This window comes from Pinus tabuliformis, chromosome J (assembly GCF_031772625.1).
Source record: "Pinus tabuliformis cultivar Carrire ecotype Pingquan chromosome J, CPIR1, whole genome shotgun sequence".
NCBI classification, from domain to species: domain Eukaryota; kingdom Viridiplantae; phylum Streptophyta; class Pinopsida; order Pinales; family Pinaceae; genus Pinus; species Pinus tabuliformis.
In genome coordinates this window covers 426086291-426112415 of record NC_142295.1, presented here as the reverse complement: position 1 = coordinate 426112415, position 26125 = coordinate 426086291, and the positions used below count along the sequence as shown (strand labels likewise).

Sequence of the window (26125 nt, the reverse complement as noted above, 5' to 3'; positions counted from 1 at the left end):
CAAAATTTTGTGGCAGAATGTTTGGTTTGCCAACAAAATAAAGTGGAAACAATTAAGACCCTGGGTCTATTACAACCTTTATCCATTCCAAGCCAACGTTGGGAGGAGGTTTCAATGGATTTTATCACAGGTTTACCCAAGTCTGAGGGAAAGAGTGTCATCATGGTGGTAGTTGACAGACTTACCAAGTATGCACACTTTTGTGCATTATCACATCTATTTAAAGCCAATACAGTTTCTACTACATTTATGGAAACAATTCAAAAGCTACATGGAAATCCAAAGATTATTGTAAGTGACAGAGATCCCATTTTCACTAGAAATTTCTGGACAGAATTATTTTCTTGTCTTGGTACTCAGTTAGCTCATAGCTCATCTTATCATCCTCAATCTGATGGGCAAAATGAGATAGTAAACAAATGTTTGGAAGGATATCTTCGTTGCTTTGTATCTGATAAACAGACACAATGGGTCAAATGGTTGCCTCTGGCTGAATGGTGGTATAACACTTCCTTCCATACAATAACAAAAATGACCCCATTTATGGAAATTTATGGATATCAGCCACCATCCATCACATCATATTTAAGAGAAAATTCTAAGGTTCAAGCAGTGGAACATCACATTGAGCATCAACAACAAGTCCTCCAACTCTTAAGGGATAACCTCGTGTTGGCACAAAATAGAATGAAACAACAAGCAAATCAACATCGCATCGAAAGAAGTTTTGATGTAGGTGATTGGGTATTCCTACGGCTACAACCATATAAACAAATGTCCCTCAAGCAAGCTAAGAAGGATAATAAATTATCACCAAAGTATTATGGTCCGTACAAAGTGTTGCAAAAGATTGGTACGATGGCATACAAATTGGAGCTTCCTGCAGCTTCTCGAATGCACCCAGTTTTCCATGTTTCATGTTTAAAGAAGGTTATAGGCGACAAGCTCCCAGTTCAAACAATATTACCAGAACTTGACGAGGAAGGAAAAATTATATTGGAACCAGAAGCAGTCACAGAAAGAAGAACTCGACAGCTACGAAATCGATCAATTTCGGAGAATCTCATCAAGTGGAAGAACTTATCCGCTGAAGATTCCACATGGGAGGATGAGAATTTTATACAAAAGCATCCAGAACTACTCAAGCATTGAGGACAACACTTTTTTGAAGGAGAGGGGCATGTTAGGTCCCTATAATACTAGTGATTACCCCATTACTATTGTAGTTGTATCCCTTATTAATATTGTTGTGCCCCTATTGTCCCCATATTATTATTATTATTGTGCCCCATAGAATCCCTCTATTGTTATTTTTGTGGCTTTATATTATTATTGTTAGGTCGGCTGGGTTATATTGTGACTCCTTAGACTCCTATATATAGAAAGGAGGTTTTGTCATTTGAATCATCCAAGAATTATTCATTTTTGTAATGTAAAGGAGGTTTCCCCTCGAAGAGGCTGAATTCTAAGGCGTTCAACTATCTTTTCTATCTTTTTTGTGGGCTGGTTTCATAACATTGAATCATTTTCTTAAATACTTTGCAACATCAAAAAATCCCTCTAGCATATCGTTACTAAATTGAATATTGAGTTATCCATCAACGACACCAAAACCAAAATGCATCAACTTTGTTTGCAGAAGAGTTATATGAGATGTTAATTCAATACAATTCCTTTAAGAAAAAGGAAAAGACTCTTTTCACACCATGATCACTTGAACTCTAGAAATTCAACATATTCACATGCTTTTTGCAAAATTATCATAAAATTATTTACTTTAAGAATTATATCTTTCCATTTATTCTTTTTCCTAAATACTTAGTAAGTTGTCATTAATTCCTTTTTATCAATAAAACATTTAAGGAAAACCATTTTGTTGGTCGAGGATTTAAAAATATAAAATCAAATTTAAATATAATTCTTATTTAATTTAAGTAACCAACTTCAACCACATGAACGTCAGAGAATATTTCTATTTAATCGTTTAGAATGAATCATTTTTTTTTTTTTTTTAATTTCAGAAAATTGCAATATTTTCAAAATGACGTTAGAGAGGATTTTCGAGAAGGAGAAAATCCCAATTAACGACCTCCATAGCCACGAATCAACACATTTAATTCAAAGTGCATTTGCAGAGTGCAAAAGAGCAAAAATTAAGAAATTTGAAACAAATTGCTTTTTGGTTAATGCTTGGTTTGACAAGGAATGCAAAAAGGCAAGGAGAATGTGGAAAGAGTCAAACAAGAATAACATAAAGCTCAAAGCTTACAAGCAGATCTTCAGAAAGAAAAAGGTCGATTTCATGGTTTCAAGGAGGGAAGAATTAATCTTCCTTGGGAAAAATAATCCCAAATTATTTTGGAAGGAGCTACAACCGAAAAAGATGAAATCTGAAAATAATACTAGAAATTCTAAGTGGTTTGACTATGCAAGACAATCTACGAGCAGGATCCCAAGGTTGACCCTCCCCCCTTGGTCAACACTAATATTGAACTCTTCACGATGCAAGAGGTAGAGATGGGTATCAAGAAGTTGGGTGTTGGAAAAGCAAAAGACTTAGCTGAAATCCAAGCAGAGTGTCTAAAGTGGGGCTCAAAGATTCTTGCACCTCACATTACAGAAATTTTCAATATCATCATACAATAAGGGTTCCCCACAGATTGGACAATTGGTCTGGCAATACCTCTTTACAAGAGTGGTGATGTCAATAATCCCTCCAATTATAGGACCATCAAGATAAACCCCTTGTTTGCAAAGTTATTTGGAAGCATGCTAGAAAACAAAATCAACAAGTGGGTAGAAGAAAGAGATAAGTGTGCTAAAGGGAAAGCAGGTTTTAGACCTAAACATTCTACAGTTGATCATTGTATAACTTTAAGGCACATCATTGAAAAAGTTTGGGAGAAAAAAGAAGAAGTTTTTTGTTGCTTTGTTAATTTCAGAAAAGTGTTTGACACGGTTCCTAGGGATAAGCTTTGGCACAGAATGGAGGAACTTGGGGTTCCTAAACATTTGAGAGCATATGTGCATAGGTTATATGAAAAGGTGAAAGTCAAAATTAGAACTTCAGCAGGAATTTCTAAAACTTTTAGAAGCGGTATCGGGGTCAAGCAAGGTTTCCCATTGTCTCCTACCCTTTGTGGTTTATATATCGACAAGCTTGAGGAGTGGTTAAATTTTCAAGCGGGTGATGGTATCCATTTGGGCAAGTTTGTTATTTGTATGCAAATGATCTTATTCTTATTGCTAAATCTACTCTTAGTTTGCAAGAGCACTTACTATCCTTTGAGCATTTTTGTAGAAGGGTGGGGATGCAAGTTAATATTAGCAAAACGAAAGTAGTGGTTTTCTCTTAAAAAAAAGAAAAAAAAAGAAAGAAAGAACTAAGTTGGGATGGTTGTAGAAAGAAAAGAACTTTGGGGGTTTGGAAAGCATTTTATGCTTTTCAAAATAGGTGTAGAGAAGCAGAGTTATGGCACTGGAAAACCACTCAAACTATTTTTGGGCTTCTAGTGATTCTGACGATTCTCTATGGTTGTGAATTGTGGGAAATAAGTACATCTGACATGCAATGGAAACTAACTGAGAAAATTCAGAAGCACTTGATTCCAAACAAATTCAAAATTAAAAGTGTAGTTCCTTATGCTATCTTGTTAAGTGAAACAGGGGTTGTTCCTATTGAAGCAATTGATATGGTGCAACTCATAAGGTATTTAAAACAAATTGAGCAAATGGAAGACGGCAGATGGCCTAAGGTGGTATTTAATGACATATTATGGGCATCATTAGGAGATTTTGAGTAATAGGTACGGGTCTTGTGTCCTTGGACAAAGTTGAGAGAGGAAACATGGGCATTATATCTCAGAGCAAGCTTCTAGGCATTTAGGACAATCAAAGACATGTCGAACAACCATAAAGGATTTTTCTAGGGTATCCTTGTTCTTTGGATGGAGATAATTAGTACTACGAGATTTTAAACATTAAGTATGAGTCTTTGGATAATATATTTTTATTTTTTTAGTGGTGAAAATCCTCATGGAAGAACGGAGAACCTCCAAAAACTTGTTTGGCTAAAAGCCTCAAATGCAATGGCAACGAACATGATGAAGAATCAATGGCCAAAGGCTCAAATTTGAGAATGAGGCTTTAATACCAATGTAATGAACACGCCTCGTATACATAGTAGAATATTCAAAATATAAGAATGTACATCATAGGAGTAATATATTTGTATAAGAAATGTTGAATGTACAAGAGATATGATATATGTTATGGTTACAAATGAGGGCCCTGCTGATATACTAGGAAAGTTGCTCCTTCATGAATAGTCATGTCCTTAAAGACATGCCTCTTGAGTGAACTAATCACTATAACTAATAAATACTAATTATTTATATTCATAACAAACTCTATGGTTGAATAGTCATGAGTGACACCTCAAATGACCACAAATGACTTGTCACGGTGATATTTGGCCTTTAAGTGGGGATATGGACATCATTAGGAGATTTTGAGTACTAGGTATGGGTCTTGTGTCCTTGGACATAATCGAGAGAGGAAAGATGGCCCTTATATCTCAAAAAAAGCTTTTAGGCATCTAGGAAAATCAGTGACATGTCGGATAACCACAAAGGACCTTTCTAGGGTATCCTTGTTTTTTGGATGGAGATAATGACCTCGTGCTAAGTTGGAAAACCTATGTTGGCATTATGATGCATGTGTTGTACTTGATGGAAACCCACTTGTAGCAGAACAAGTCACTTGTATATGGTAACTAGATGAATCTACAGGAGAGATATCTGATGTGACAGAATGCATGGCAGTTCAAAGGAATCATTTTAGAAATAATATGGCAAATTACAGTGTAACAGGTCTATTCAAAGGTAACAGGGCATTGGTACAGAAGAACAGGAAGATGGAACTAAGGTCTACCGATCAGAATAAATAAGGTAAAGTAAAAGGTTGATGTAAAGCAGTTTAAGAAGTATATGCAGGTCCACTGAGTCAAAACATCGTATACATGCTAGCCCATAGAACAAAAAGAGTGTATACATATACACGCACTCCCACAGGAGGAAAAGCGCGTACATGTTGGAAAACCAAGGTTATGGTCCGAGGTATTTGGTCCAAGGTATTGACCCTAGGTATTTGGTCTAAGGTATTGGTCCTGAGTGGTTTTGGTTTGAGGTATTAATAAAGGATATGAGTATAGAAGAAGGAGAAGATCAAAGGGATAAGGGCACAAGTAATTATTATCTTATGAAGTGTTAGATAAAAAGCAAATATGCATATTATGGGTTTCTGATGCTTTGCTTGATCTAGAATAAATATGTATCTTAGTGTTTGATGATGGATGAGATCTTATAATCGATCAGGATCATACTAACTTATCATTATGTGATCTCATAATGGATGGGCTAGATTTGATTGCTAACACATGCTTTATCCTTTATATGTGATGATCTGGGTATGTCTGAAGTCAGGAATTGCAGCGAAATTATAAGTAAGTATTTGTAGATCTATACGCTGGTTCGCTTTAGTGAAGGTGTGTATACACGCTGGTTCGACTCTTTCAAAGATTTATTGTTTCAGTTATATCAGAGATTGATGATTGGTTTTCAGTTATATCAGAGATTGATTGGGTTTCAGTAATTGGTTGATGCATATGTATTTGATGGTTGTGTTGTAGTGGTGATTAATTTCGAGCTTCAATGTTGCTAATGGGTCCAGTATGAAAATTTGATGAAACGTGGCCCTCATATCATAGTAATGTATACGAGGAATATCTAGTGTGAAAATTAATGAAATGTGGTTAGGGTACTAAGGGTTGGAGCCTTCAGTGAGGAAGTCAAGGCTTCCTGCCAGTAGTGGTTGGTGATTTGATCAGGGGGTTGGAGCTCCCTTCCAGTAGCAGTTAGAGAACGAGTGAAGGTTGTAGCCTTTTGTAGGTCGGAGCCTACGTACTAGTAAACATATCGGCTAGTACAAGAAATAGGGGGTTGGTAGCTCCCTTCCAGTAGAAGCTGGAGAAAGAGAGAAGGTTGTAGCCTTTTGCAGGTGGGTGCTTGCTTACTGGTATGAGTCTACACCAGTACAAGATTGTAAATATTTTTTCTTATTATTAAAAGAAGACAAAGACGACGACAGCAAGTGGTTTTCACCTACATTGGGTTTCCACCTTAAATCTTGGTGTTCATGCGTGTTGCTTATGTGTGATGGTTTATTTTGTTATTACTGCACATGGTTACTGTTTAATGTTTAATAAAGTACTCATGCACTAATTAAAGATCAACATATGATGAATTAACTAAATCATAAGTTCACTGGATATACGATGGTTTCCTTAAGAAAAATTGCATGCACACGCGAGTTCCCTTCTCTGAAGTAGCGTATATAAATATGATTATGGAAATGAAATTGTTATTGATTTGTAAATACTGATTCAACCTCCCCCTCCTCCCCCCCACCCCCACTGAGTATTATTTCCAACAACCTACATAGTGGTTTGGTGAATGTCGAGGCCAAAGGATCACAAACACGTGCTCATTTCTAAGAACATGAGTGCATTTGTATGTGTGTGTGCATTTGTATGTGTGTGTGCATTTGTATGTGTGCCACTTTTTTAACCACCAACTTTGTGGAAGCAGCTATTGCACAAACTAAAAGTTACTATTAATGTAGATATGCAAATGCAAATATTTATATTTGGTAATTATTATTTTTTACATGGATAAAAAAGATTAGAATATTTTCCTTTATATTCATAAGATATTCTTTACAAGATTAAAAATTACAAAATTTATATTTACACATTTTTATGTCTCCACTTGCATTGTATTGATTTTTTGGTTGTGTTTTAATATATCATTTATATCATTCCATATTTGTTTTATTAAGTAGTTGAATAGACTAGCTACTCAAACTTTTATGTAGAATCCAATGCTTTTGTGTTATACTTGCACTTTATGGTTGAATTGAGTACTTTTGTGCTATACTAGTTCATAGGTGAAACGATATATCATCATATACATCTCATTTTCAGCGTCTCTTTATACATATAGAGAAAAGTGATTTTTCTTTATTAAAACCTAATTTGAGGTGACATAGTAAACATTTTTTTATATAGAGATTCTCTTTTCAAGGAATGGTTATTATGTAAATCTCCCCTTAATAGAATCTCATCACAAAGATCTTGTTATGACTTCTCTAAAACTTTTTTAATCATTACATATCATAAATTATAGTGGTGATTGGAACTCTACATCCATTGAGGCTTGCTTATGGGATTGGATGTTTGTAGACCACCAATTTCATGCTCTACCTTTATTCATATTTTGTGGAATTTGGAGATCCAAAAATGTTTACATGTTTGAAAACATATCTGAGGGCATAATGGCAAATATTGAGGACTTGAGGACATCAAGGGACCTTTTAAGCACATCCAACTTACTAATATTGGGACATATTTCGAGTTAATTTCTTAGATGGAGCATCTTGTATGCAATTGTGTGAAAGTGTGGAATACATTACATTTTACTTATCTTAAAATACAATTTATTTATATCTATAATTTGTTTTCGTTTAAATATTTTATTCTCGTTATATATTTTACAATGATAATATATAAAATATTATGATGATGATGACGATGATGATGATGGTTAACGTCCACTGAGACCAAATTGGTCTATCGGACCTACAATTTTCTTAATTTTTACTTGTCTGGCTCCTCGTCTTTCTTGGCGAGATTGGTGTTGTAGCTTTCTTTTTTTTCTCTACGATCTTCCAACTTCCTTTATCTTGCATCTCCTTCATCTCTTCTGGTTCTTGGGACATTGGTGTCTTAGCTTCGCGATCTATTGTGTTCGTTCTTTTGAAGATAGTCGGAGAAGAAGTTTGGTCTGGGAGATCTGCTTTGCTGTTAAATGAAGATTTATTTTCTGCGGTATTCGAATCCTCATAATTGTTGATTTGCTGGGGCGGGATTTCTCCTTGCTTGTCTTGAGAGTTGTTTGTTTCTTCCCTGCTTTCTTGTGACTCAGAGTTTTCTCTAGAATATTCTTCTTTGATGACAGTGTAGTGTTCTTTTTGTGCTCCTTCCCACCATGTAGATCTGTGGTGGTTTTTTCTAGCAAAATTTTTCTCAGAGGCTTTTGGGCAATTTTTGGCTAGATGCCCTGTCTCAAAGCAGGATCGACATCTGAAGAGGACACTTTCATAATCAAGTTTCTGGTTCCACACATAGTCTTTACTTGTTAGGTTTATTTCAGCTGGGAATCCGGCGCTGAAGTCCATTTCTACACAGATGCGTGCATAGGTGGTTCTTGCATATTCCTCTGTTTCTGGGCACCTGCAGTAAAATTTCCCAATTGCATTTCCGATGGCTTTTAGTGAGGAGAGATTCCAGAGATGCAAGGGTAGGCTTGGCAATCTCACCCAAACTGGTGCTGAGGTTATCACTGTTGTAGAGGGATCGAATGATGGGTCCCATGGCTTCATGAATAGGCCTGATTTTTCCCAAAACCAAGGGCCGGAATCTAGAATACATTGTCTGCTTTCAGGATTTTCAAAATCTACTATAAAGAAACCCCTAGCACAGGGGTAGATATTAATTTCATCAGAAATGACAGGCTTCCATACCTCTGAAATCCAATTGTGGAGTGCTATGAGCCGCGGCCAAAAACCATTGAACCGGCAAATTAGGGCACTTTCGGAAAACTTCAAAGCTTCATCGAGTGAGGCCTGGACCACTTGGATAGTGGGAGCTGGGGCTTCACTGACGATATGGGTAGGAGATTGCCCTCCAGAGGCAGATGAGCCACCAGTGATTTTTGCGAAGCTCAGAGCCATATTTTACTTGCCCGTAGAACCCAGCCTTAGAAAAATAAGGCAGAAGATAAGATTAGATCTAGATCTGGCCGTAGAAAATTAGATTTAGCAACCTAGATCTAGATCTAGCCGTAAAAAATTAGATCTAAAACCTAACTGTGAAAGAAAATGGAATTACCTTCAAAAATACCAAGATTCTGTAATAACCACACAAGTGTCTAGCCTCACAAATTAGAAATTCTGAACAGAGCCGCTTTCCATATTTCAATTTCTTCTGCTTTGTGAATTCCGCTACTGCGATAATGTTGGAAAGTCTGCGCAAATGAGCTGCTAGATCGCTCTGGATGACGCACCACAAAGTAGAGGCGAGAAGATACTGTAGATCAGATCGGCGGGAGAAGTGCAGGAGGTTCGCGATTACAGTGAGAATTCCTGTAGATCCGCTCATGCAGAGACCTGGAGCCGCAGCCGCAGAAAGACGCGGAGACCTGGAGCCGCAGAAAAACCAATACCAATACCAAGAGAGTTGATTGAAATGTCAAGAAGATTGTAGATCCGCTCATGCAGAGACCTGGAGCCGCAGCCGCAGAAAGACGCGGAGACCTGGAGCCGCAGAAAAACCAATACCAAGCCGCAGAAAGACAAAGAACTAGTTGAAATGGTAGTAAAATGCACCGATCGTGGAATATAAGATCTTCGTGTAACCAACCGAGAATATAAGATATCTGCGTAGTTCGTGTAACAGACGGGAAATATTTCCTATAACAAGTCGTAAACTTGTCCATTACTCTTATTATTCTTTTATTGTCCTCCTAAAAATATATATATAAATTAATATCAAATTTTTAATAATATCAATAAAAAAAAATATTTTTTTTAATGATTAATAAACTTATTGTTTTATCTTTTCATTTATAAACATTTTTTAAAATAAATAATAAATAGACAACTTCACACTATAAATAATAATAAAAACAGGTTGTAATTCAATGTACATATTTAGAGACCGTATTTTAAATACATATTTTAATTTCAACGGTCACATTGGTCTCACATTGGTCTTTCTGAGGATGTGAAAGAGGGAAACATCATAGGAGCCATCTACCGAGGCAGAGGGAAACATCATAGGAGTCATCTACCGAGGCTGGGGAATTGTCCAAACGGCCAAAAGTGGCCGGAATTCGGGCAAAAAAAATTCAAAAAATCTTGTAGAGGCAGTTTTTGAATCATGTTTTTAGTCCCTGCACTTTTCTAAACAGAGAATTTGGTCATTGAATGTTTCTTGTTTAGTTGAGTGACATGCAATCCATGCCATGTTGAGCTTATAAACTAATAAGCTGAACTTACACATGTTTGGGGTCAGATTATTAACCATTCTATTACCTATAACAGTCATATTCATCAATGTCCATGTATTATTTTTGTCAACAAACTTGAACAAGGTGTAAGGAGTATGAATAGACTTGCTAGTCCTAGGGAGATGGTGCTCCAAGGTCACACCTGCATTAGATGGAAACACATCAAGTAGGCAAAAGCACAATGAGTGAAGCAGTACCTGTAGGAAGACATTTGGATTAGACAAGAACACATTATGTAAGCAAACACATCTAGTCAAGACCATATTTAAAAAATATGGTTTCACACATCGTGCCCTTGCCTATCTAAGTTTAAGCAAGTTGCTTGGGATGAACTGGGACTAAGTGTGCTTGGGAGGATAGCCAAGGAAAGAAAGTTCAAATACTTGTTAGAGGTTTGCACCTTTGTTTACTCTAAGGTGGGAAAAACCCTAGGTATGTGATTTGTTCTAATAAGTAGTTCATGGTAAGCTCTTTCCTTTCATTCTACACAATATTAACCTGAAGCAAATTAGTATGCCTTTGTCCAAAATCAAATGTAGTTCCTACATTTTCAGCAAACATTTATGTAACCCAGGCCCATAAAAATGCCTTTCAATTTAAGAGAGTAATACACTAGCATTTATGGTTTGCATTCCCTTGCATATTGACATAAACACACCTCATTCCTTGTGTTTCTATTGTGTTTATTTATGCCAATGACAGCCAGTCTTAGAGAGTAAGACTCGTAACACTGTATCTATTGATAACGGTCACATTGGTTTCTGTGCGGATGTGAAAGAGAGAAAAAATGCAGATCATATTTTAAATACACATTTTAATGTCAGAAAGGCCGCATCGGGCTCTGTGCGCATGCTAGCGGCGGATTGAAGAGTATCTGATAGATGGTAGGCATTTGCTCAGCTGGCCGGCAGGAGCCAGAGCGGAGAATTCTGGCCTTTCATTTGCTACCTTGGCCGACAGAGCAAGATCCGAGAGCAGAAGATCGGAGATACTCGAGGCCGTGGAGAACCTGTCTCGCGACGGCGGCAAGAAAGGGCTCGGGCATCCGGCCGCATTTTTCGAGCGAGCCCCCGTCCATGTATTCCAGCACGAACTGGATCTCACCGCCCCTGTCATAGACGTCGTGGCACTTGACCACGTACGGGGAGTCGGTTTTCCGCAGGATGTCCATCTCGCGAACGATCTGGCGATGGGTAGAAAGATCGTGGTTGCCATGGATGACATTGAGGGCGTACAGCGTCTCGGTTGCCCTGTGCCGAACCTTGTACACCTTGCCCTGACTGCCGTAGCCCAGAATTCCCAGTTTCTCCAGCTCCGACGGATTCAGCTCCGCTGCCACCGCCGGTCTCGGAGGCGGTGGTGGCAACGGCAATGGCAAGGGCACGGGGACGGCATTGTAGGCGAACGGCTCTTCGCGCGGGGGAATGGGGAGCGTCAGCCCCGGTGGCCTGTGGCTGCTCCGTCTCCATCCTCCACTCGCCGGGATTCGATCCTCTGACATGCTATTGCTTCCTTCTTATTTTTATCTGGAGCTTGGCGGAGAATGAGAGAACAAAAGATTGGAGAAATGGTGGGCTTATCTTTTTGTGGAGCTTGGCGGAGAAGGAGATTGAGAGAACAAATAAGATAATAGAGCCTGACAGATTTTGGAATTTGATGGGTTTAGACCGAAGGGCCGGACAGATTTTGCTATTTGTTGCATTTTGATACTTTGTGTTTTATTTTCTTTCTGGAGCATGGCCATGCTTAATTTCTGTCTGCATTTTTTTTTAATCTATTTTGTTTCTGTTTATTTTATTTTCCTTCTTTTCCTGGTTGGTTTAGATTTGGGTTTGTTTGCTGTTCTGGTTTGAGAGGTTGGTACTTGTTTGTTTGGTTAAGAGGGATGGCGATGTTGCAATGAGCATAAGACTGGATGATTGATTTAATTCTGAAGACTGAGAAAGTAGGTACTGTTTTATTTATTTGTTATTTAAATTTTTTATAGTAATATTATGTTATTTGAATTATTTGTTAAATTTTTGATAGTAATATTATATTATTTGAATTTTAGGATGACATAATTGTATTTCAATATTTCATGGATAGATTAATGCTTTTTACTGAAAGTTTTATCATATTTTTTTCTTTTAGATTAACTTGTGCTGTTTTCTCTTGAGGTGCAGGTGAAGAACTAGATGACCAATAAATAGTCGTGGGAAAACAAGGCTGAGGTGTATTTTTGAGATTACAGGTGAGATTAACTTTAACTTTTTGGTTTCTCTCCTATCTCATAAGATTAGGGATTAGATACATGTGCACTATGGTTTATATGGTTTTAGTTAAAAGCTTCTTATTCCCAATTTCATTTGCAGGTAAGGGTTGGGAAAGCTTTTATAATTTTTTATGTGTTTGGTTTTTCTATGTCTCTGGTTTTTGGTTGGGAAAGATTTTATAATCTTTGATGGGTTTAGTTTTTCTGTCTTTAGTTTTTTTGGTACTGTTTATGTCCCAATAGGTTTTAATTTTTGAGTATTGTTATCAAAGTTCAATAAATTGAGATTGATTTAGTGTTAGGGTGTTCAAATCTAAATAAGGTTTCAGGTTTCCAGAAATTTCTTCTTAGAAATTGTTTCTAGAAGATCATAATCTGTGATGTGTTTGGTTCTTCAATTTCTTTGGGTTTTATTTTTTTGGTACTATTTATTGGGTTTTATTTTTTGAATATTTGTTTATGAAATTTCAACATATTTGTACTGATTTAGCATCAGCATAAAACCATCTGATGACCAAGTCTAAAAAAGATTTTGGGGTTTCCAGAGTCTTCTTCTTAGAAACTTTTTGTAGAAGTTCAACCTGTAGAGAAGAGTAGTACAAATAATTCTTAGATTAACTAGACATATAACTAAGGGTATGTTAAGAGTTGAATTACGCTGCTATCATGTACACTTAAGAAAATTAAGCTACCAGCATATTACTCGTAAATGCGTCATTATTACCCTGTATGAGTCCATCATTATATAAATAAATAAGAAACTTGTAAACTAGCAAATATTCTTCTAGATAATGCTACATGAGATAATAGAACTACTTCGTGGTGAGTGATCAGAGTGTAATACCGGTTTTCATGGAACATAAGTGAGTTCTTAGCCCTATATGCAGCTTGTTCTTAGTATGCTTAATCTGTTTTGTGACGTATAACACTTGCTACTATGTTAATTGAGCTCTAGTGTTCACACTATTATATGGTTTAGTAATTGAGATTAGCCTGGAATTACACCTTACCCTGATACCAATTTCTAGAATGAATAGAATGACCTGCACTCGGATTAAAGAGTTAGCTGTGATTCAGGTCAACAAGACTGAATAAAATGACCCGTAAATAACCCCAATAATCAATAGTACTATGTATAATAGCTCACATGCAAACTATGCTTTAATTACATGCATATCATAGCCAATTAATACAATACCAAGGGCATAGACTAGATTACAATATATTAGTATCGACTGAGTACAATATAAACCATGGGGCTAGTGGCAGGGTAATATGGAGTACAGTCAATTGCTCTAGTCACTCAAGATAAAACCTTTACAACACTAACGCAAGCTAATTAAGGGTACCTGTAAGGCTCGGAATAGTGATGCTTTATATAGCACATAACTCTTGTATTTCTACCTTTTATGTCATAGCTTTATTGTACTGGTTAAGATTCAAATTTGTCCATTAGTTACCTTAACTATATACTATGGGCATACGAGGTAATCAAGAGTAATATGACTTTAGAGCGTACTCATTGATAAAGAGCGAGTATAACTGGTGTTACTGGTTGAACTTCTCCACTTGAATACCGTAATTTCGCCTTAATGGGAGTATAAACTTAGTGAGATTAATAATGTAAGTGCTAACCTTACTAAATTAAGTAGTATAATGCTTAGGGGCATTAGTATTCAGTCTAACTACCATATCCAAGTGGGGCTCGTGCATGGTGTTGATTTAGCATCAGCATAAAACCCTCTAATGCTCCAGTCTAAAGAAAATTTTGGGGTTTCCAGAATATTCTTCAATTTTTTTCAATGTTGTTTGTTTGTTTTTGGTATGTTTTGTTTTATTTTTATTTTATTATTATTTTGTAGAAGTTCAATATGCAAGTAGAATTTTATTGCAATTTTATTAGTTTTTTTTTCTCTGTGCATTGTTATTGGACATTTAAAATGTAAAGGTTGACCAGAAGTCCAAGCCATGTTGAGTTTATAAACTAATAGGTTGAGCTTATTTGGAGTGAGATTATTAACCATTCAGTGACTTGCAACAATTAATTGGTGTTGTTAGCATAAACCTTCTAATGTTTAAACTTGTAGAAAAAATTTGGTTTCCAGAATTTTCTTTTTAGACATTGTTTGTAGAAGTTCAATAAGTGAGTTAAATTTTATTACAATTCTTTTAGTCCCTTCACTTTTGTAAACAGAAAATTTGGTTATTGGATGTTTCTTGTTTAGTTGAGTGACAGACAATCCATGCCATGTTGAGCTTACACGAGTCAGATTATTAACCATTTTATTACCTATAACAGTGAACTGGCACAAAGTGTGCTTGGGGCCTACCTAGGATAGCTAAGGAAAGAAGGTTCAAATACTTGACAAGGGTTTCCACCTTTGTTTACTCTAAGGTGGGACAAATCCTAGGTATGTGATTTGTTCTAATAAGTAGTTCACCCTAAGCTCTTTCTTTTCATTCTACACAATATTAACCTGAAGCAAATTAATATAGTTTTGTCCAAAATCAATCCCTACATAAATGGTTTAGAAAAGGTTGAAAAGAAATGTACTTCCTACATTTTCCTTCCTATTCAGTCTAGTACTACTGCAAACATTTCTGTAACCCAGGCCCATAAAAATGCCATTTAGGTTTTTTCAATTTAAGAGAGTAATACACTAGCATTTATGCTTTGCATTCCCTTGCATATTGATCTTAGATGGACAGAAACCCAGCTCATTCGTTATGTTTCTATTGTGTTTATTTATGCCAATAACAACTAGTCTTAGAGAGTAAGACTGGTAGCACTGGAGTATTTGTTGATAATCTCCCTTTAGGGGTAGAAGTAGTCAAAGCTAGAGCAATTAACCTATCTCCAAACCAAAGAAAATATTCTCTTACATCAAACAACTCCCAAACAACAATCCATTTTTCTTTGTTCAACAACATTGTTTTCTCTGTTCAACAACATTATAAGAATTACAAGTACATTTTTATCTATCTAATTCCATCCATATATGTTATGCCTTTAACAAGTTCCATTTATTAATTTTTCCCTAAAGCAATGTGGTGCCGTTCCCTCATAACTTACAAGGAAGTGCCCGGTTATCCATTGATGAGTTTGCTGAGGAAAGGATTTAACCCTCCTAAAAGGTACAAAGTTAGTGCAGAAAAACTTCACCAAAAGGCAACTACCCAAATATTCTTTTCCCCATCCTATAACAACCAACCATGTTGGATAACTCTTATCCCAACTCATAGTCCATCTCCTGCTAAAGTGGACAAAGAAAATGTAAAAATGTTCGCACTTTCTGAATATTTATAATGCCACTACATAGTGTCTATATACAGTCATAACTTAGGAGCATTTAAACAGGGTCCCTTCACTTTGTTTAGTGTCCGTAAAATTATAACATAGGAGCATAATGTAGGTAGGCCCTAGGGTACATTCACTAGTTAGATTTTTTTAGTCTTTTGACTTTATTATAATTGATTTAAAGTGCGTTCTTAAAACTGCTTTAGGAATGAGTCAGATTTCTTTAGTCTTTTGACTTTATTATAATTGATTTAAAATGTATCCTTAAAACTGCTTTAGGAGTGAGCCAGTAAGGGACTTTAAAGGTGTCAGAAATCAAATCAGTAAGATAGAAATTCAATTAATTTAAAATTTATCCTTAAATCTTCTTTAGGAATGAGCCTGTAAGGGATTTTAAAGGTGTCAGAAATCCACCAGTGAGGTAGATGAAATATGGAGCCAGAAATGAGCATGGATGTAGGAGGATGATGTTACCAGTAAGGTGCTGTAACACACCCTTGTAAACTTTTTTTTTCTTAACCTATCTTATGAGGTATCCTGAGCCAGTATTATGAGCAGTCAAACCAAACTGTTGGTGTTGGTTATCTACTTTCTATCCCTTCTTCTGGGGTTTCCCCTTCAACTAAGAGAAATAAATGCAGAAAGTGGATGTCAAATAAAAGGATCTGCCCATGAAGCTATGAGCAAGAAGGGGTATTCTGGATGGGGAGGAAAAGGGTGCAAGAGCATCTGGCCAGTAAACATTCAGATGAACCTGGTCATTCTGGTTGGTTGGATGCCAATGGTGATAAGATTTTAATTGACACGATCACCTATTGTGCACCCAATAATTAGGAATGGAGCGCTGACACATTGCTATTAACCAGAACAGACCCAATTCAGCATGTCTTGCAGCGTAGAATACACGGTTTATTGATGCGTGTGTCTATAATTTTCTGGAAGAAAGGCTTGAAGACTTTATTAGGAGGCTTTTTATTTGATGACTCACACGATTAATCATGATCAAGTGTCTAGACTTTTTGGGCTGGTCTATGGCACACAATTCTCGTGAAATGTCTAGAATTTTCACAAAGAAAGGGTGTCAGGATTTGCTGTGGGGACGAACAGTACACTTTATCTATAACTTATATCTGGGGTACTTGGGGTTTCTATGTATACGTATATGGTATTGTTTGTTTTCTTAATCAGTGTAATCGGTTGTGTATCTTCCCTATGATTTAAAATTGGTCACTTAGTGATCAGTCTGCGCTACTCAATGTTTTGATTTGATAAATGGTTGGTCACTTCGTTATCAGTCTCTAGCACTCAGTGTTTTGATTTGATAATTGGTCATTTGCATAGTTTGTAACTTTGTTACAATGTCCAAACAAGGTGTCTGTGCCGCGGTAGATATACCAATGCGTAGTTCTGATTCACAGTCTATGTCCCATGAACAATCATTTGGATCCACTCGAGTTTAACTAGGGTAAATTTATTTCCCATTTGAAAACCATTGCAATTTACAGAGACTGAATTGTCATCTTCTTTCCAATCGAGAAGTCTTTCAAGTTTAGGGCAAGGTTTAAGATGGTCAATCTTTGCTGGTGGATCGAGAGGTTGCTACTTATGCAATGCCTAAATACCCTCATTTATCAGGACTTTGATTGAATAGCTTGCATGAGAAGTTCCCGATCCTTGGAATGTCCTTGTACCACTGGAATGTCAACTTTTGACCAACAGCAGTTGAGGACTGGCATTCTTCTATCTCTGCCTTGTTAAAATATAGATTTCGGTACTAGATATGTGCAATTCTTATAAAAAAATCAGATTGCCTAAAAATGCATATCCATTGCCCTCCTAGGTTTTTTCTTGGAGTTTTGTAGCCTATCAGCTGCCCTCTCATATTTTGCACATACAGCTAATAATTCTTTTTTCCATCCCAGTTTTGTGATAGATAGCATAGATAAGAAATCGGCTGAAGCATTATTTATGCCCTTCTTGTATTGAATCTCAAAGAAAAAGCCTTGTAGTTTACTTTCCTGCTTGTTCACTAAAATTTCATTGGGATAATGAATACTTCAAAGTTTCATGCTCTGTTCCAATTTTGAGGTGTTGTCCGGATAAATATGGCTCGAATTTTTCGACAACATGCATAAGGGTCAATATTTCCTTCTCATAGATGCATAAAAGCTTCTCTTTGTGAACCAATTTCTACTTTGAAAAGCAATAGGCTACTGGTTTTGCCTGACCACAGTATTCATGTCAGTGCTCAAGGCATCATATTTCACTTCAAAAGTCTGTGAGAGCCAGTCTTCTGTTACAAGATTTGACAGATGCCTGCTTGAGTTGGTACAGTTTGACATGTACAGTGAACTTTTTTTTTGTCGCAGGAATTCTTTGGATTTGCTTCATTTATTTATTTATTTCAACAAACCTTTTGAAGAATGAGTTACAAAAAATGCAATGTGGTGAGTGTGGACCTTCAGATCTTCAGTCTGACCCTCTCTAAACCTAGCTGGATAGACGAACTTAAGTTTCTAATGAAGTCATTTAGTTTCACCTTCTGTTCTGTAACAAGTATTTGACAGATGCCTGCTTGAGTGTTACAGTTTGCTATGTAGAGTGAATTTTTCGTTTGTCATAGTAATTCCTTGGATTGCCTTGATTTATCTATTTAGTTCAACAAACCTTTTGAAGAACGAATTACAGAAAATGCAATGTGGTGAGTGTGGACCGAACATGCAACCTTCAGTGTGATGCTCGTATTTGACAGATGCCTGCTTGAGTGTTACAGTTTGCCATGTAGAGTGAACTTTCGTTTGTCATAGTAATTCCTTGGATTGCCTTCATTTATCTATTTAGTTCAACAAACCTTTTGAAGAACGAATTACAGAAAATGCAATGTGGTGAGTGTGGACTGAACATGCAACCTTCAGTCTGATGCTCTCCAAGCCTAGGTGTCACACTAGGATAGACATACAAGTTCTTAATGAAGTCATTTAGTTTCACCTTCTGTTACAAGTACTCGACAGATGCCTGCTTGAGTGTTACAGTTTGCCATGTAGAGTGAACTTTTCTTTTGTCATAGTAGTTCCTTGGACTGCCTTCATTTATCTAGTTAGTTCAACAAACCTTTTGAAGAATTGATTACAGAAAAATGCAATGTGGTGAGTGTGGACGGAACATGCAACCTTAGATCTTCAGTCTGATGCTCTCCAAATGTAGGCGTCACACTACTGGATAGACAAACTTAAGTTACTAATGAAGTCATTTAGTTTCACCTTCTGTTACAGTATTTGACACATGCCTGCTTGAGTGTTACAGGAATGAACTTTTCTTTTGTCATAGTAATTCCCTGTATTGCCTTCATTTATCGCTTTAGTGTTCAGCAAACCTTTTAAAGAATGAATTACAAAAATACAATGTGGCCAGTGTGGACCGAACATGCAGCCTTCAGATCTTCAGTCTGATGCTCCCCAAACCGATCTGTCACACTACTGGATAGACAGAGGCTTTTACTAGACACTATCTGATTCATGTCCAATAGTTCTTTTACTATTATTTCTCTCTCATCTTTAAGATACCTGCTGTATGGGGAATATTCTACTCTTCCAGGAACCTGAAATATATCTTCAGTCTGATGCTCTCCAAACTGATATATATCATAAGATACCTGTAGGGGGAATATTCTATTGTTCCAGGCAACCCAAAAATATATTTTTATTGTTCTTGAAGGTAAATTGCACATGTCCTCTGATGGAAATTCACTATATTCATCCTGCATAATCAACAATGAAATATCTTTATCTTTTTTGAATGTTGTGTAGCTTTTCAAAGTATCAAATTAATCATGCATAATAAGCTCCTCTGGACTTGATAGATAGTTTGATCAAATATGCTACAGGTCAATTGATGTACCATATGTAAAACATACTGAATTGTACAATGGGTTTGGTTCCCAACTGTACCGGTTCAGCGAAATTTATAATGGGTGTACATTAATGCAAAAAGACTCCATTGAGTAGCCTGTCCTACGCTGTAGGGCAAAACAGACTCAATTCAGTAGTTTAGTTTGTCTTCTTCTGTAGGGCCTTGATCGCTCTCCCATCAACTTACTGAGTTACTTCCCTCATGATTCAAGTGACTTGTGTGAGCCCAATGACCTCCCCTGAGAGTGTGTGGCACATGAATGTAACACATGTTTTAAATATATTTTGATATTCTGTGAGGGCAATGGCCAATCAGAGAATCTGGCAAGCGTTTTTGGTAGTTGATGTTTTTCTATCACTAATTCGTTATCAATTGGTGTTAACATGTTTCTTTAACATAATTAATTTATTTTAATGTTTTTTGTCATTTATTTATTTTGCATTTTAATTAAAATATACCTATGCAAATCTATATAGCTACAAAGTTGCTTACCTTGATTGACAGTCAATCTTGAGGTGCGTAAATGGCCATTCTATGGCTCCTAAAGTATCTTCCAGGCAGGAATTATAATAACTAATTTTATCTCTGTTTACTTGATATGCGGTAACTGGTGAAATTTACAATGAAAGGAAATTTTCTTTTTGTTTTTGTTTTTATGATCTAATAGCATATTTGTAACTAAAATTTAATTTTCTTATTTTATCAAATGGGTATAAAACAAGTGGATGGAGAGAGGGCTTTTGACCAGAAGTTATAAATGAGGAGATGGAATTACTTTTACAGTTTCATGTGAAATGGTGAGTGAAATTTTTATTAGTTATAATCATTATTTTAAAAAGTATTTAATTAATTTTTTTATTATTTATTATTTTAAAATAAAATTATTATTAAAACAGTAAAGATTCTTATCATATATATAAAACAAGTATAAAAAAAATAGATGGAAAGTTTTAGGGCTTTTGACAAAAAATTATAAATGAGGAGATGGAATTACTTTTACAGTTTTATGTGAAATTGTGAGTGAAATTTTTATTAGTTATAATCATTATTTTAAAAATTATTTAATTAATTGTTTTTGTTATTTATTATTTTAAAATAAAATTATTATTAAAACAGTAAAAAAAAATTATTTTAAAATTATCATATGAAACAGGTATAAAAAAATAGATGGGAAGCTTTTTCACTCAAACCCAGATAGAGTGTTGTAACAACAAGAATTATATATGAGAAGGTAAATGGAATTGTTTTGCAACTTCATACTGCATGTTTAATGGACTATGATTTTGATAGCCTTTTAAAAAAATATTTAATTTTTTGTTATTTATTATTTTAAAATAAATTTATTATCAAAATTATAATCTTTTAATTGTATGCAGGGATCAATAAGGATCAAAAAGGTAGATGGAAAGAACAAAGGAGGGGACTGCTTTGGCAAAGGCTTTTGGGCACAGAATTATCATATATTAAGAAGAATATTTCTTAGTATGTTAATTGAAAAAATGTGATTTAACCAAAGATATTAATTGAAAAAATAAAAAGTGATACAAATAAGATTATAGTTTGAATATTTATTTAAGTTGTGTTATAATGTAATAATGTGATGTATTGAAATGCTTTGTGTTGTGTATTTTGTTTGTACACATATAATATTGTGTATAATTTGGTGTATTTTAAATTAATTGAATTTTTTATACCAACCACAAATCAATGTAAAAATATAAATTTGTTTTATTTAACAAAACATACTCAAAATTAATTGATGTGTTTGAAAAAGAAATCCAACCTCAAATTTTAAATTTGATTAGAGTATACTCATCTCTTTTCACATTCACAATACTTTTCACTTGATATCTTATAAACCAAACACAAATGACCATGAAAATTAATGTTGTGTTGTGATAGTAATAATGATTATACACTAACTTCTTGTGTAATATGGTGTATTTTAAATTAAATTATTGTTATTGGTATATAATGTTTTAAAAATATTTGTAAAACAATGGAATGTTATATGGTTGTGAATATGTAAATTTGTATTTTTATTATAAAAAGATGTATATAGATTTTAAATTTACATTTTAAAATTTGACTTCCACCATGATGTTTAAAATATTATTAAAAAATATTAATTGGAAAATAAAAGTAAAAATGATTGAGTATACTTATCTCTTTTCACAATGACAATACTTTCACTTGATATGGATAAACCAAACATAAATGACTATGAAAATTAACTCATAAAATTATATAATTAATATCTTATTACTTATTTATGTTAGTGTTGTGATAATAATGATTATACACATAACTTCTTGTGTAATATGGTGTATTTTAAATTAATTTAATGTTATTGGGATTTAATGTTTTAAAAATATTTGTAAAAAAAGATTATGTTATATGATTATGAAAATGTAAATTTGTATTTTTATTATAAAAATATGTATATAGATTTTAAATTTACATTTTAAATACAAATGATATTTAAAATGTTGGAAAATTAAAAATAAAAAATAAAAATTATTTAAGTTGTCTTGTAATGTAATTGAAATGTATTGTAATATTTGATTGTATGTCTATATATAATATTGTGCATTATTTGGTGTATTTTAAATTAATAGAGGCATTTTGTAATATTTGGACAAAAATCAAAAATTTGATTTTTTAATATATATATATATATATATATATAAATGGATATTTTTCATTTGATTTATAGATTTTAATATAGTAAGGTAAATTGTATATAGTTTTCAAGTTTAGCATGTTCATATTTCCGACTATTGGACCAAAAAAAAAATTATTTATTTTGATTTAAGATTTTATTGGAGAGAAGCCTCTAGAGCTCACTATCATTTTGACATTGTAAAAGGCTACGTAGACAAGTATTGTAACATAGTCATCATAGCATGGCCAAAGCCCCATTACAAATTCTCTTGTTTTTCTTTTTAAGAATTTTAACTTAATTTTGTGAGAAAAATGTTAAAAGTAATTAAAAACATATTCTTGAAAATTTGAAATTCCTCTAAGATAGCTTTGGCCATGCTATCTTTCCCCAAAAAAAAAATTAATTGTATTAAAATATAGTTTTGAGTGTGTACATTAAAAATAATAATACAATTTGCACTTGATTTTTTGGTTGGTATAAAAAGCTATTATATGAAAAATAATGTAATATAATTATAATATGATCAATCAAATTTTTTAAAATGCGAAGTCTAAATCATAAATTATTGTTTGCAAAATAAAAGTAAAATAGTCAATTAAAAATACTTAACAAAGTGAAAATTTCCCAAAAAAAAATTAATAATGTATTAAAAAGAGTTTGAGGATGTACAAAAATTCTACTAATATATGATGAATCTTTGTCAAAAAAAACTTTTTACTAAAACACTTCTAGCCTCCCCTCCCCATCCACTGTTCTTTCCATTTGCTTTGTTGATGGGGCATACAATTCAATATTTTATATTTTTTTAAAATCCAATAAACAATAATCCATTATAGATTTCACTAATTATGTATGAAATTGCAAAACAATTCCATTTACCTTTTTCCATCTATTTTCATTTCTTGATACTTGTCACTTAGCTTTAAAGTTTTAATAATAATTTTATTTTGTACCAAAATATATAAATTTAAAATCGTAATTTTGAAATTTTCAGGCCAAAAAAAGCTAGATAGTATTATATAAGAAATATAATGGCAAGTATTACATCATTTGCTAAGAAAATAGGTCCAGTCAATATATACAAAACATAATTTGCAGATTAACAAGAACCAATATGGCCTAATAGATTGAATGTGACAGTATTATGCATAGAATGGAGATACTACAACTTCAATAGGACAATGGTGACAGTATTTTGAAATTTTCAATTGTTAATTTGTATTTAAAAATTTTCAATATCATTTGTGGTTGGTATATGTGAAAACCATATGTGCACATGACAGGCGGATGGCTTTCGCACCCCAGCCATGTTAGATTCCTGGGCGTTCACTATGGCTTTGGCACCCCAGCCATGTTAGATTCGTGTGGCGTTCACTAAGGCCCCCCTCGCTACAGATTTGTAACTGCTATGCTGTATTCTGCTGAAAAATTCTACTCGCTTCGGCCATATTGATTGTAAAAATCTGTGGGCTTCGACCATATGAGGATTTCTACATGAAAATATATATATATATATATGTGTGTGTGTGTGAAAACCATATGAATGTAATCCATAAAAAATTGAAATTTAAAATAAAATCACAAATTTAAAATAAAATTAATCTTATTTCACTTCCCCAATTAAATAATTAATAATAAGAAACTTTAATTTGTAATAACAAATAACAAAAGTTGCAAATACTTTAATCAAATATTTTTTTAAATAATGATTATAAATACTAACCATCTCACATGAAATTGTGAAAGTAATTTCATGAAATCATTTGTAACTTTTTGTCAAAATATACAAAATTTAAAATCTTATTTGTATAAATTATGAAATTTATAAACCATTACATATCCTATTATGTGAAAAACCATATGAATGTGATCTATATAAATTTAAAATGTCAAAGATGCAGTTAAATTTTTTTATTTTTTAAATCACAAGTTTAAATCAAATTAATTAAACAAGCTATATAATTAATATAACATCAAAATAAATCATTAAATCAAAGAGCAAAATTACAAAATTAAGCTAGAATTCTTAAAAAGAAAAAACAATAAAAGACTTCTATGGCTCTTTGGCCATGCTATGATGACTGTATTTTTACAATTTTACAAATTTATTTTTATTAACTCACCTATGGTTGGGTATTAATAAAACAGAATCAAAATACACAACACATCACATTTCAATACATCACAATATCACATAATAAATATTTAAATTATAATCTTATTTGTATAACTTTTTAATTTTCCAATTAATATTTTTGGTTAAATCAATGTAAACATCATTTGTGATAGTTATATAATTTTGGTTAAATCGCATTTGAAACATCATTTGTGATAGTTATATAAAGTATTATATGAAAACCATATGAATAATGAAAAAGATTTGAAATCAAAGCTTGAAATTTATGATTTACATATTGTACAAATATTATAAAAGCTAACATTTATTAAATTCCAAATTTTAAAAGTTTCAGTTAATTTAAAATACATCAAATAATACACAATATTATAGGTATACAATTAAATATTACCAAGAGGCAACACAGTTTAATACTTCACACATTTAAAATGTGAAGTTGATTTTTTTCAAACATCAATTAATTTAAGTATTATGTTTTATTAAATAACACAATTTTAGATTTTTACAATGATTTATAATTGGTATAAAAAAATTCAATTAATTTAAGTATTATGTTTTATTAAATAGCATAATTTTAGATTTTTACAATGATTTATAATTGGTATAAAAAAATTCAATTAATTTAAAATACACCAAATTATGCACCATATATTATTGTAGAATCAAAATACACAACACATCACAATATCACATAATAAATATTTAAATTATAATCTTATTTGTATAACTTTTTAATTTTCCAATTAATATTTTTGGTTGAATCAGTGTAAACATCATTTGTGATAGTTATATAAAGTATTATATGAAAACCATATGAATAATGAAAAAGATTTGAAATCAAAGTTTGACATGCAATATGTAAAGTTTGTTCACCAATTTAAAACAAAACTAATTTTATATTAATTAATTAAATGAAATACAAGTCAAAAATCATTCATATGTAACTTATTTGTGAAACTAGAAAATTAAAATAAATAAAGTTAAAATTTTAAAACTAAAATAGACCGTTACATAAAATAATTATTAAAAACTAAAATACAACTCCTCCCAACTTCAAGCATGATTTTTTTGAAAATTGTGAGAAAGACCTTTTTAAAATAAAAACCATTATTATTTTTTAAAATTTACAAGTTATTTTTAATACTCCACTTGTTGGTAAGGAAATAATAACATGTGAAAATAAATGTATAAATGCACTTTTAAAATGTAAAATACTCATGAAAATAACATAATACTCATATTCAAACACTGATAACCAAATAACATAACATTGTTGTACAAATATTTTGAAACATTAAATCTCAATAATTTTAAAATGAAAAATACACAACTTATTATGAAAAATACACAACTTATTATGTGTACAAATTATGCACAATATATTGTGTAGAATCAAAATGCACAACACAACACATTTCAATACATCACAATATCACATAATAAATATTTAAATTATAATCTTATTTGTATAACTTTTTAATTTTCCAATCAATATTTTTGGTTAGATCACAGTTTAAACATCATTTGCGATAGTTATATAATTTTGGTTAAATCACATTTTAAACATCATTTGTGATAGTTATATAAAGTATTATATGAAAACCATATGAATAATGCAAAAGATTTAAAATCAAAGTTGTCATGCAATATGTAAAGTTTGTTCACCAACTTAAAA

General features: G+C 33.2%; 1 protein-coding gene across 1 annotated transcript in view; it reads left to right on the top strand.

Annotated features, from left to right (window-relative positions):
• Positions 1–10368: 10368 nt before the first annotated feature.
• LOC149227639 (uncharacterized) overlaps positions 10369–26125 on the top strand; it is a 122195-nt gene continuing 106438 nt past the window's right edge. The window contains exons 1-4 of the mRNA XM_089380560.1: positions 10369–10386; positions 10890–10958; positions 11044–12132; positions 12353–12420. Coding sequence (XP_089236686.1) covers positions 10369–10386; positions 10890–10958; positions 11044–11685 — 729 coding nt within the window. The 3' untranslated portion in view covers positions 11686–12132; positions 12353–12420. The remainder of the gene's footprint in view (positions 10387–10889; positions 10959–11043; positions 12133–12352; positions 12421–26125) is intronic.